This window comes from Artibeus jamaicensis, unplaced genomic scaffold (assembly GCF_021234435.1).
Source record: "Artibeus jamaicensis isolate MK-2021 breed Jamaican fruit bat unplaced genomic scaffold, CSHL_Jam_final contig_64, whole genome shotgun sequence".
Classification (NCBI taxonomy): Eukaryota; Metazoa; Chordata; class Mammalia; order Chiroptera; family Phyllostomidae; genus Artibeus; species Artibeus jamaicensis.
This window is the reverse complement of record NW_026521911.1, coordinates 10,935,117-10,948,490: the sequence shown is the minus strand read 5'-3', so window position 1 is coordinate 10,948,490 and position 13,374 is coordinate 10,935,117. Positions and strand designations below refer to the sequence as shown.

The following is a 13,374-nucleotide window of genomic DNA, read 5'->3' as shown; positions in this document are numbered from 1 at the left end:
GCAGGGAAATGTGGGTGGGAGGGTTGTGGGTGAGAGGGGAATAAAGGGGGAAGGGAGAATGTGACAACTGTGATAGCATAATGAATAAAATGTATTTAAAAAAGAAATTATACCTGGCTGGTGTAGATCACTGGATTGAGTGTGGGCCTGAGAACCAAAGGATGGCGGTTCAATTCCCAGTCAGGGCACATGCCTGGGTTGCAGGATAGTTCCCAGCAGGGGACACACAAGGGGAAACCATACGCTGATATTTCTCTCCCTCTCTCCTTCCCTTCCCCTCTAAATATAAATAAATAAAAATCTTTAAAAAAATTAAAAACAAAAAAATTATAAAAAATAAAATAAAATACAGTGACAGAGAGAAAGAAAAAGGAAGGAAAAAAGTAAGTGAATAATAAAAATATAGGAGCCAAACTGGAGAGAAAGATTCACCACAGCACCATCAACAGCGAATGAGCTAAAATTAATATAGGTGGCATGGGAATAAGAGGAAAAAAAGAAAGAAAGAAAAGCTTAAGAGATGTCTAGAAGAATGGGAAGTGATTTTGAAATGATAGTGGGAGAGGGAATACTCAGAATGAGGAATGAAAACCAGACTGAGAAAGGGAAAATTTACAATTTGAGAAAAAAAAAAGAAAAAGGAAAATGAAGAAAGATAACAGGGCAGCATGAAGGAGAAAAAGAAGAGGGAAGGGTTTCCAAGAACATGTGTAAAGGACACATGGACAAAATTAAACAGGGGTAGGATAGAGGGTGGGATGTGGGGATGGCTGGGGTGAGAGGGAGTGGTGGGAAAAAAATGGAGACAACAATTAAAAAAAAGGAAATGAAGAAAGAAAAAAGACAATAAACAGGCTAAGACAGGGCAAAATTAAAAATTTGAGACAAAAGAGTAGGAGAGGGGACCAGTAAAATATGAGATATGAAATACAAAATTAGTGAAGATCTAGAGATAAAATTGAAAAAACACAACAACAACTGCCCGATCCAAAACCAAGCAGCAAACCTTGCTACAGGTAGAGAGAGAACACGGGTATTTTAAAAGCAGGGGAAAGGGGTGAGATGACCATTGACAAGAAAATGGTTTTCTGAGGCTGGGCAGGGAAGAAATAGTAAAAGTGCAAAGTGGAAAATTTGAAATGAAAATAATGACAGGAGAGAAGTAGGTAAAGTGGGGCAAGTGAATTGAGATAAACTATAGTTTAAAATCTAGTGACTTAATATGCAAACTTGATGGACAAGAAATGAATGTCAAAAAGCTGTGGGGGAAGGGAATTTCTCAAATCATGGAGAAGACCACAGTGGATTTCATCTTGGTAGCCTGTAGTATTTATCACCATTTTTTCTTTCTGAATCTGCCTCTCAGTGATGTCAGAATGTGACCCCATCTGACCTTAGGCAGTCTGTTGGATACTTCCAGTGATCTGCTGTCCCTGGTTGTCTCCTTCAGTTCTTAAATTAGTCACTCTGCACTCAGCACTCAGGCTTGAATACCACAGGGCATGGCAGAATCCCTCCTGGGGTTGGGGCTATTGCTTCCCTTAAGGCTGCTGCTGCTTGGAGGGGAGTAGTCTGCCTGAGTAGGATGGCTGCTGCAGTATGGGTGATAGCTCAGTACTGGGATCCTAGCAGCCGCTCTCTCAGTTCTCTACCCAAAGGCTCCATACCCAATCTCTCCTTAGGCATCTCTAGCCAACTCTGCCCCCTGCTTTTGCTGGAGCCCAGGGTAAGTTGCTGCAAATGAAAATTTGTGTGTTGGCCCTTTAAATGGCTGTTTGTATTTCCAGCTGTCCATCTCTGGCAGAAAGCAACCTTGGCACTTTTCAGCACTGGTAGTTATCTGTGTATTTTTGGGCTCTGGTGCTCTAGGTTGGGGATCCCAGCTTAAGGTTTAGACCCCACACTTCTCAGGGGGATCCAACTGGTTGCTTGATTATCCCTCAGGCACTGTCACCTGTAGGCACCCGGCCAGCATTCTTGAGTCTGCACCACACTCCTTACAGGTCAGGTTGTGCTGAAGCTAGTTCTTCTGTATGTCAAAGTTTATAAGGCTTCTTTCTCACTATTGTACCATTGTTGGTTCTGGGTGATTTCTCCACAATTTAGTTGTAATTCCAGATTGGTCCTAGGAGGAGGTTAGTGTGACTTCCATTCACTCCTCTGCCATCTTGCAGTCTTCCCTACATTTTTTTTTTTGCATGAATAATGATAGAATTGGAAACACTTTTGAATAGAAGAACAAGCTTGGAGCTTTGGAAAAGCCACAAAGAAATCATGGAAGCTTCTGGGGAGGAAGAGGCAGCCAACAGAGGAGCAAATGACAATTAGTATTCCAGGCCTTCCAGATGTCAATGTTATTCACAGTACAAAGGCAGCCTGCTGTATTAGTTCCTCTGAATTGCCCTATAAACTTCACCCCTGCACATCACATTAGCCCTAGGTGATGAGGACTGAAAGGTGGGGGGGAATCAGCTGGTAATGGCTATGAATGGCAATTATAGTGGCCTCCTCTTAGGACAGGCCCTTGTTCCCTCAAATCTCTTCAGAGGGTCCTGTGAAGCTTACTAATCAGTGTTATATTCAAAATCTGTCCCCAGGAAATCTGAATCACAGATAAAGAAGATTTGCTGGTCTACTGATTTTTTGGATGAGATTATCTGTGCACAAGCTATGAAAATAAGCCTGTTCAATTTAAAGTGGAATCTCACCCTCAGTGAACAGAGGAAATGATGAGTTTTGGTACCAGCAAATCATCATATCTTTATTACAAATAGTAGGGAGAGTCATTTTGCAATCATCCTCTGCCCATGTTGGTGATTGGGAAGAGGTGAACTACCTGTATCAAACAATATAGACATTTATGGGCAGGAAGAGAGTTTTCATCTGTAGGTGTTATTACTGTCTGTTTCTCAGATCCAAAAGGGGCAATGGTTTTAGGACACTGGGAGAGAAAGAGGGAGAAAAAAAGAGAGAGCATTCTTGTTGAAAACTCAATGCACTGTTTTCCATTAAGGCAGATGTGATGCCTACAATAACAGACTTGTCCCAGTGATCAACTCTCACTTGTGGCTGATTGACTTGGAAATGGTAGTCAAATAATTGTACTTAATAGAGGACACAATCTGTTATTCTACAGCCCTCATTCTTCTAGAGGTTTCATTGATTATCTGTCTCTCTGCCTGGACTCTAAGCTCCTGCCTTAGGGACTCATCTGATTTCAGTGTGCTTCCTTGTCATCTACAGTCAGCAGACTCAATAACTAATTGTGAAATAAATTACTAAAGTATTGCTTTTAAAGAAAGTTCTTTTTTTTTTTTTTTTTACCTTTTCCCCCCTAATGTTTTTGTGTGAGGTGGGAGAGAAATCCATACCGAAAAATGCACTCCCACACCCATAGGTGTGGTTTAAACAGATGTTTAGTTTATGAGCCAGCTTAAAACCTGTGAAACTCCCACAGCTTTCAAGCCCATCAAGGCAGCCAGTCTGTCAAGACCTGAAGTGCTAGTGATAATCCCATTTTATCCCTGAAAACCACTTGGAACATTTTTTAAATCTCCAAGCAGATTCAAATCCCTTGGTTCTGTTTTTCTAGTTGTAATTTGTTTCTGATAGACACGTTTGCAACTTACTTTTTTTTAATGAAACATGTACACTGAAATGATTCCTCATTTTAGGTGAGCTTGATTGATTCCTGAGTTTTAAAAAAATCCTAGGATTTTCTAGGCTGTGCACTTTAAGTTTGACGAACAAAATAATAGGGAGAAACAGTAGGTGGCTACCATGGTGACCAAAACAGCTAATCTGTGTATCAACAGCGCAAGGAAACAGTGCTATACTACATTGAATTGCAATTATGATCAATAGTTGTGAGAGGAAATGTAAACGCCTGGGTTCCACTTAGCAACTGGTTAAGCAATCAATACATGAATAGCAATATCTGGACCTTGACTTGACATGCAACTACCATACTGATCAAAACAAAAAGAAAATTGCAGCATATACGAAAATGAGGAGTCCTTAGACATATTTGGCAAATGCCTTTAGGTAAGAATACAAATTATCCTAATTTCCAAATTTTAGCTGTTCAACCTGAAATATCAAGAAAAGCTTTAGACAAGGTCTTGATGTAGGTGTTAGGAAATTTCCTAGTTCAAAAGAAATGAGAAAAGACGTTGATTTCCTAGATTAAAAGGACCTAGTTTGTGGCTTGATGTGACGACACAAGAAGGTGAAGTTAGGTCATTGGCTTCCCTACACTATTTCTTTTTTTTATTTTTATTTTATTGATTATGCCATTACATTTGTTCTATTTCCCCCCTCCGTTCCCCTCCACCCTGCACACCCCTCCGTCACCCCCCCTTTAGTTCATGAACACGTGTCTCAAGTTCTTTAGATTCTATATTTCCCCTACTATTCTTACCCTCCCCCCTATTTTCTATCTACTGTCTATGCTACTTGTTTGCTGTACCTTCTCCCCCCTTCTCCTCCTCCCACTCCCCTGTTGCTAACCTTCCATGTGATCTTCATTTCTATGATTCTGCTCCTGATCTAGCTGTCCTCTTAATTTGCTTTTGTTTCAGGTGTGGTTGTTAATAACTGTGAGTTTGCTGTCCTTTCACTGTTCATCTTTTTTATCTTCTTTTTCTTAGGTAAGTCCCTTTAACATTTCATGTTATAAAGGCTTGGTGATGATGAACTCCTTGAATTTGATCTTATCTAAGAAGCACTTTATCTGTCTTTCCATTCTAAATGAAAGCTTTGCTGGAAAGAAGTAACACACCATTTCCTTTTTAAATACTCCTCACCTAAAGGCTGCTGTAAACAGGCATTTCCTGGGTGAGGGGAACTGACAAATTCCTGCTGGCCAGCCGAAGAATTCATTCTACAGTGTGAATAACTTTGTTTAGTCTCTTCTACATTTTAAAAGAAGATACTAGACTAGCACTTCAGTACTGGAATTTCAAACAGCAGTAACTAACCAAAGGGCGGGATGGAGTTTGGGGGTAACAAGTCTCCCAGGCCTCCGTCAGCAGGCTCCCCAGGCAGGCCTCCACCTCCTCCACCTTTGCAGCGCTAAGGCCTTTTTAGCTGACAAGAGAAAGAAAAAGAGGTAAGTAAAACAGCTAACATCTGGAAAGGGGTTTCTTACTGCTTTTAAAACAGCAGAACGGAGAAAGTAATCCCATCTCTTAAATTGGCCTTTTGTGTTGCAAAGCTCTCAAACGAGCTCTGCCACTAGCCTGGGAAAGTGGCTCCACCTGCTTTGCTCCTAAGAGGCTTTGGCCACAACTCAGTAGCTTCAGGAGTGTGTGTTGGCGGGCGGAGTTTATACACCACACTTCTCAGCCAGGAGGAAGGGAGTGGAGCCGAATTTGGGGAGCAGCTGTCTGCTATGCTGAAAACCTCTGGAAACTGCCTAAGGAGCTGCGGTGAGAATTATGCTACTTTTCTTAGACCCATTTCCCTTGACAGACCAGTGGGCCAGTGAAACGAAACGAAGTCGGCAGATCCGCCTACCTTTTCGGTCCTGTAACCGCCTGCCGCTTCTTAACACCTACAGCTTGCAGGCATCTTCTTAAGGCTCCTTGCTTCTTTTTATGCCTGTTGCTGTCCGTGTTCTGGGAAAACAACCATCAATGAATTTTTCTCTTCTTCCACCTCAGTCATTGCAGCCCCCCAAACCATACTCGGTGAGTTTCACTCACCACTGGCCTCTTCATAGTAAGCCTGTCTCTAGTGAGCTGCTAACCTCTTGGAACTGTGTATCACAGAGAGAGATTTAGGAATGCAAAATTCTTGCTGCTAACTTAAATGGGTTCCAGAAATGCCTGGATCCACATTGATTTCACATCAGATATTTGATGTATGCAAGTTTTGTTCAAATAGCCAGAGCCTGTTGAGGGAGAATATAGTTCTAGTGCAGGGAGAAAGACTTATGTGTCTGAAAGAACCAATGGGTTTACAGACTCAAAACTCGCTTTCACTAATTATGAGCTATGCAGCCTTGGAAAACCACTGAACTTTGTGCCTTCGGTTTCCTCACCTATAAAATGGGAATTATATTACTTCGTAAACTTGTTTGAGAATCGGTAGCTGTACGTGGAAAGCTGAACTCCAGTGTTCTCTAGGGAACAGGGAATATGGTTACCTAATTTGGGGGCATATGGTTAAATATCCAGAGAAGGTAATTTATTAGCAATTGTACTATAGCAGTTAAAAATGTCAGTTCAGATTCCTCTCCTGACTTCACATCCCAGCTCCCTCGTGGTTTGCTTAGATGACCTTAATGACATAAGCCTGTTTCCACCATGGTAATAGGAGGGGTAACTATTTTAAGGATCTTTGAGACTTTAAAAGACGCAATGCTTCATATGTAAAGCCCTCAGCAATGCACCTAGCACACAGTAAATACTCAGTAAATGTTGGCTGTTGTTATTATGGGGCTGAAATATGACCGTGGTGCTAGGCAGTTGGCCTCCCTAGACTAAATTCACCTCATATGGTATTTTTAAATGCAGAGGTTGGACAAGATACCTCCTAAGGAGCTTTCCACCTCTTAACAGCTGTGTTCCTGGGTGCATTTATATGCATATCACATAGCCCTATATGCATATCACATCCTCCTTGGAAACGGCCATAAATTAAAATTTCAAACATATTTTATGATGGAAAAACTACCCCACATAATATACATTTTGGACTTAAAAGTCATAGCCAGTAGTACATAAAGCCAGATGTGTCATTCTTATATTCTCATGACTTGATTTCCTTAAGACGTATATTTTCACAGCCCCAGCTGCTGCTTTGCATGTCGATGGTTTCAGGGGCATCCAAATTCAGGGGCATTCAGAGATTTGCATCCAAACACTTTGTGCTGGTTTTAAGAAACTTTATTCACACCAGTTGTCTGAGAGTGGCACATGTCAGCATCTTTAATTTCTAGATTATTTTTGAGAAGGAACCTTCACCTGCATCTCTGTCTTATGGAGGCAATTAATATGCATCTGGCATTACAAGGGAGCTGTTTAAAAACCAGCCCAGGGTCACTCCTCGCCCTGAGGAAGTAGACCTGCTGGGCTGGGAGATTTGTATTCTCCTCAGACAGGAACTCCCCCCCATCCCAGTCTGGACTTCCTTTGCTACTTTATTCTCTTCATCCCCCCCCTACCACATTTACTTCCCACAGTTCCTTTAAATCTCTGTGGGTTCTCTGAGCTAGGCTAGCGCCCCCATTAATCACAGAACAAATAGTCACAGGTTTTTAGAATTAATTTGTTTGATGTAAGACCACCAAGAGGGCAGGGACTCTTACTGTTGCTTGGCACATAATACAGGCAGTCCTTGATGTTTGCACGGTAGTATGAGACCAAAAAAAAAGGAAAAAAACACAAAATAAAATCCTGACATCCTAATAATCAATGGGAAACACTACTGTTGTCCATATCCTTTCAAAATTTTTGTCAAGATATTAAAAGCTCTTTTTGTTGGCTCTACATGCATAGGGAAATGAAAAAGAGTAAAATAAATATTTGTTGATTACACTGTTACTTGAAATGTTAGAAACATTAAGAATTTAAGTGTTTTATTACTTTTTTTTTTTAAAGAGTGGTTTGAATAGTGCTTGCCCTTTTCCTTTTGTCGGTCACACAGCTTATGATGCCGAGCAAGTGTCTTTACTGTGCCTTGGTGAGTTGTCCTGCTCCTTCCAAGTTTGAGTCGCTTTCTCCATTTATCCTTTGCACTTTCAGTGTTATGAATTATCTCCAAGAGTTCCTTTAATGTGAAGTTTTTGCCCAGTGTTAATTCCTCTGGAGCATTTTCATCCTAACCACTTAACTCATTTATATCCATAAATTCCCCCTTTCTAATTTCCCATGCCACCTACAGGGGGTTTCTCAAAGGGGGGCACAGTCACCATGCCCAAGATCAGCTACGTGTTCTTTAATTCCACTGTTCCATTTGAATTTCATTTTGTCCATTTTCTCTTTTTGTTTCTATGGTGCACTTTCATCTTTGTGGGCCAATTCCCTCTTTGGATTACTCATTTTTGTAAATGTCACAGGGAAGCAAGGAAGTAATACAACTACATGCTTTGCTGTGTGTGTATGTGTGAACCTTTAAGAAGTGTGCGGTGACCCATCACCAACAGGTCTGAGAAGTGCCTAGTCCCTAATCATGATGTGCATCTGTTATTACACAGTGATTTGTGGACCAAAGAGTTTGTAGCAAGTTTATACTTTATTCACTCACTCACAGCTAGTATACTGTGGTAACTGAAATTCAAATCCTGTTATTAGGGAACTTAAGTTAGTTCATTAACCCATAGTAACAGAAATTCATGCATATTGGAGCCAAGCATGAAATAAAAGTCTGCCTGTAGTTACTTGCTCAATAATATATGTCTGTTGAACGAATGAACGGACACATGCATCCGCACTGATCTCAGTTTTGCAGGCTCGGTGTTCTCATAGACTTTCCCACAACTATCCACCTTCCCTTCCTGTGTACGTCAAAATAGCAGGTAAAGGCATGTCTGCTGAAAGCTGGCTTTGAACCAATCATTGAACTCTGAGCCTCATGTCTCATGTGCTTAAGGCCCAGCCGCTGCTTTTCTTGTCAGAATCCTTCCTGAGTGCCCCGTTTCACTTCTAAAAGGAACTAACTTGGCCAACAGATTTATACATTAAATGCTAAGGGAGAGGAATCAGATCCTGTGGACAGAAGAATAGAGAGGTCTTGTGTTGCCAGAACTTCCCTGGCCCTTTTTTTTTCTCTGTCCTAAAATTCATTAAAATAAAAAAAATAAAGGAGGTCTGGGAGAGGGACTCAAAAGTAGTCTGGAACCTTATGTAGCCTTTTGTCTCAAGGAGTTTATAGTCCAAAATGGGCTACAAATCCTGCTGACGTGTAAGCAGTAACAGCAGTAGCCACAGCACTGGTTCTGCACACAGGATTGGCTCTGTCACTTCTAGCTCGGTGAGCTTTTCCCAAGTTACGTAAGCTCTCAGACATTCATTTCTCCCCCTGTGGCCTGTAATAATCATCTCCAAGGATTGTTGAGTCTTGAACAAGGAATACAATGCACTTAGAGTATATCTTTTGTGGAATAAGAGTTTGGGAAACAGAAACAATTTTACCAAGATGTAATTTAGATGCATGTCATTATTTTCACTAAGATCATCTCATCCACTGTGTGCAGAAGTTTGGTTCCAGAGTCAGAGTGTAATATACACATGGAACTTGACAGGAGTTACCCAGCCCATTCATAGGGGCCTGTGTTTTCTCCTGCCTTCTTATTGATTGTCATTTGGGGATTCAGAATCTGCATTATCTTCTGCCTTTATACAGCCCCCTAAATTCTTTTAAAAACACTTCATTTGGGTGTGTTCAAAGGCATTTTCAAAGCTTTCAATGACATGACACTCCAGTCCCATAATGGCAGGGTCCTGCTTGCTCCTCTGCTAACAGTATTGCCTCCTCTGGAATGACCAGCTGGTCCCCAGGGCATCTCCATCTGGTTACCATGTGTCCCCACAACTATATGCACACACGTGGAGATTTTTGAGACAAGCACTGAGTAATAGTCACTGCTGTGCACAACAGCTGACTGGGCCATGGCTCACAGTTCTGCCTGTGGGGGACACTTAAAGAGTATAGATTCTTCCAGGGGTTCTGAATCGGCTGGTCTGGAGTTGAATGGAGGCACTGGCATTATAAGAAAAATGTTTCCCAGGTGAGGGGCGGGCAGAGCTGAGAACTGCTGCTCTGGAGAGCGTGGTGCCAGAGTCTAAGAACCAAACTAGCCCTGGCTGCAGCTGTCCAGACAGGAATGTGACCTTCTCTTGCCTGGTGACTGGTCGAGCCTGGAAGGCAGAAGCTGGCCTTATAGTGTGTGTTTTACCTTCTTGCTGCTGATTCTTCTTACCTTGGGGCAACATTTTCTCAGTATTGTCCCTTTGGAGAATGCCCCACACATCTTAACTGAACTTTTTTTGTAATAGCTGCGTAATTGGCCTTGATTTCACTTCCCTCTATTAACGTTTTAGACCACTCTCCACTCCACCAACAAAGTCATCTTGCTAAAATGAGGATTCCACTGTTACTCCCTCATTTTCTAGCCACAAAGAACTCTTCCTTGTTTCCAGCATGAGAGATTGTTTCCCTGCTGGAACAGCCCTTCCACCAATCAATAGCAGTAATACTACTTTCATATGTAACAGAATATTTCTTTATTTGAAGATTTAATGTTTGTTAGATCCTCTGCTAAGTGCTTCTCATATGTCTGACAAACTTAACGGCCTTCACGGCCCCATGCTGAGAACTGCCCTGAGACCGACCTCTCCACCCACAACTGCCCAGCAGCAGAATGAATTGCCCTTTCCTCTGTGCTGCTACAGCCCAATCAAAGAATTCAGTTTATTGCATTGTAATTTGCTGTGTATGACCTATCTGTCCTCCCAGGGGCAAGGGGAAGTGCTGCATTTGTCTTTGTAATCCCTTGAGCAGGATGGGCCACCAGCCTTCAGGAGCCACCAGAGGGATTGGGGCAGTCATTATGAGGAAAAAATCATCTTCAGTCTTAAAGAAACCCCAGGGTGCACATGGTCCCTTTGACCGCGGATCAGTAGCCCTAACAGTCTCATCATTTATAAATCGTCCAGGCACAGAAAAGTGTGTCCCCAAAGCTCTGCCTTTACATGCAGCAGCAGGACGTAGCACCTGGATCCCTGGGCATTCCAAGTGGGACTGCCTCACTTTTGTGCTCAGCAGACCAGACAGACGTCCCGGCACCACGGCCACATCACTGGGTTCACTTTGTTACCAGAGAAGGGCTGAATTGCATCACATCACCAACCTGGAGGGTATTTCACCAACGAACCAATGAAAGAGCATCAAGTGGGGCTGTGTAATTTTTGGCTTTTTGGGGGGTGGGGCGTGGAGGGGCTTCGTTGTGTTTTTACAGACATTGTAATCAGCTGTCACGATAGCTATAATCAATTAGTTTATGGTCTGTTTTCTTCCATGTGGGCTAATTGAACAGTTACTTTGTTTTTGTTTTTGCTCTCCCCTTTCTACTCATTCCCAACTGGACTATGTGACTAAGCTCCTGCAAAAAACCTTCAGCTGCTCCTCCTTTAAGATGGGGCAGTAACCATTCATCTCCAGGGAGATTTGCATCTGCATTAATATCTAGCAATTATTTATTTGAGACATATATGTGAGTCCTCTATTGTTAAAGTGAAAAGCAAAAATTTAACTTATCTAGGTTAGATGAGTTAAGATTTAAACTTAAAATCGCAAACGATTGTTTTTCTTCGAGTCATCCTGGTATTGGTGTTGTTGAGAGTTGACTTGGCAAATCATGTCCTCTGTGGTTTCAAAGGGGTAAAATATAGGGCTGGCTTGTTAACATTGAGAGGTACCCTGCACTTTTTTGAAAAGATAGGAATTTCATTTCACTGAGGAAATTTAAATGAAGTGTAAAATCTGTAGACTTCAGAGGGAGTGGTGGAAGGTACTAGAAAATATTTGTTTCTTTTGAAGCTGAGATTTCTCTTCGATAAATCACAAGGCAGAGGTGACAGGAAGCCTCATCCTGGGTAACAGCACTTCCAAGGGTTGTGCAGACAGACAGCACACGCTTTTTCATGGGTACGCAATCCCAGATCCCAAGTGGAGACAAAAAATAAGACCTAGTCCTTGTCTGCAAGGAACTTAAAGTCTAGCAGAAAAAAAGGGAGTTATTTTAAAACACACACACAATATAGCTTGTATGTGAGAGAAATGTGTATAATGGGGCAAAAGGGAAGAAGTGGGGTTAAAAAAAAACTTAATCCCTTTTCCAAAACCTTCTGTTATGTGCTCAAGAGGAAATGATTCCTGACTTATTTGTCTTTAGTTTTCTATCTTAAAAACGGGTACAATCCCATGCCAGTGATCAACTTCTTTTTGGAAAGTATTTTGAGGAATGGCGGGAAAGGACTTACAACAGTGCACTTTCCCAAATATAGCTATTAAATAAATGTCATGTTAAAATGTAATATATTTAAAATAATGCCCATCGAACTATTAATTGATTTTATTATCAGCTCCTATAAAAATTATTTCAGGGCCCTTGTAGACGTAAAAAATTGGGCATTAAAACTGGTATTAATTCTACCGGTTAGGTAGGATAAGCCAGATTATGGGGATAAGAGACTGGTCAAGAACACCAGGACTTTCTGCCGGGACTGTTGGCTCCTTGTAACACATTTTTGTGTTTTTTTTTAACCCTCACCCAAGGACATGCATATTGACTTGAGAGAGAGAGAGAGAGAATCATCCCTAGGTTGCCTCCCACAGGCCCCTGACATTTACTCAGACCCACGATGGGAACCAAACTCGCAACCCAGGCCCTGACCGGTAATCAAACCCACAAACTTTCAGTCTATATGATGCTTGAAGCCCGTAAGCCACACTGGCCAAGGCCTTGTAATCAGTTTTAATGACTCTGTTCTCTTCACTTCCCTGTCTCTGAGTTTGAGGCCCTGACTACAGATTAACTAACGTATAGTTCTCTCTGGCATGGAATTAAAATAAACCAAAGGCAAAAAACCCACTCCCACAACCAAACAAAAAACTCTGTTCCCACCTTTGAAGATAGAACTCTTTGTGAGGTTTTAAAATGTATTCAGCCCAGCTTTACTGCGCACCTGCTCTGTGAGGGGCGTGGTGCCAGGTGTCGGAAAACACAGCAGACATGGTCTCCATCCTCGCAGTTAGGAGCCATTGTGATGCAATGGGATCCATGCTATGGGGATCTTTCAGGGTGCTGAGAAAAGAGCCCTTAATTAACCAGCTTGATGATACAATCACAGAAGGCTTCCTGGAAGAAGTATCAAAGCTCGGATGTGAAATTCTGAGAAACGAGTCCAGAAGGGTGGAAAGGAAGAACTCTAAGTAGAAGGAGCTCTCAGTCTATCTGCCCTGGGAAGGAAAGCAGTTCAAGAGGCTGGAGCTCAGACCAGTATCTGGTGGAGCCTGGATTGCTGAGGACAACCCAGATCCTGGCAGGAGCTTTATGCCTTATGCCCAGCTGGAGTTGTATCTTTAGCTGGAGGCAGTGGGGCCAGTTAATGGGTTTAAGCAGGAAAGTCACAGGAACTATTTTGCCATTAGAAAAAAAAATTTATCTTTGCTGTGAGCAGAATGGATAGGAGGGAGGTGATCATTAAGAAGACGGAGATGAGGGTTGTCAATGTAAGGGGTTGAGATGTCGGACGTGGGCCCCGGCTGGCCGCTCTCACTCCCCTCTTCTGGGTGGAATATTGCACGGCTTACACTCGTCATCCCCAGGCTTTTTGAACACGAGGATTCCCTTCATAAGGACCTGAG

At 42.2% G+C, this 13,374-nt stretch overlaps 1 protein-coding gene across 17 annotated transcripts in view; it reads left to right on the top strand.

Moving 5' to 3' along the window:
* DLG2 (discs large MAGUK scaffold protein 2) overlaps positions 1-13,374 on the top strand; it is a 1,926,133-nt gene that overhangs the window by 1,685,718 nt on the left and 227,041 nt on the right. The window contains exon 1 of one of the 17 annotated variants that reach the window (XM_053670855.1): positions 5,091-5,110. The exons of 15 other annotated variants lie outside the window; for them this stretch is intronic. Coding sequence is in view for 1 of the 2 variants with exons in the window: in XM_053670849.1 (XP_053526824.1) it covers positions 5,393-5,429 (37 nt within the window). In the remaining variant the exon portion in view is untranslated. Of the gene's footprint in view, positions 1-5,090; positions 5,111-5,288; positions 5,430-13,374 lie in introns of those variants that run through there. One more of the 17 variants, XM_053670849.1, reaches the window with a different exon arrangement.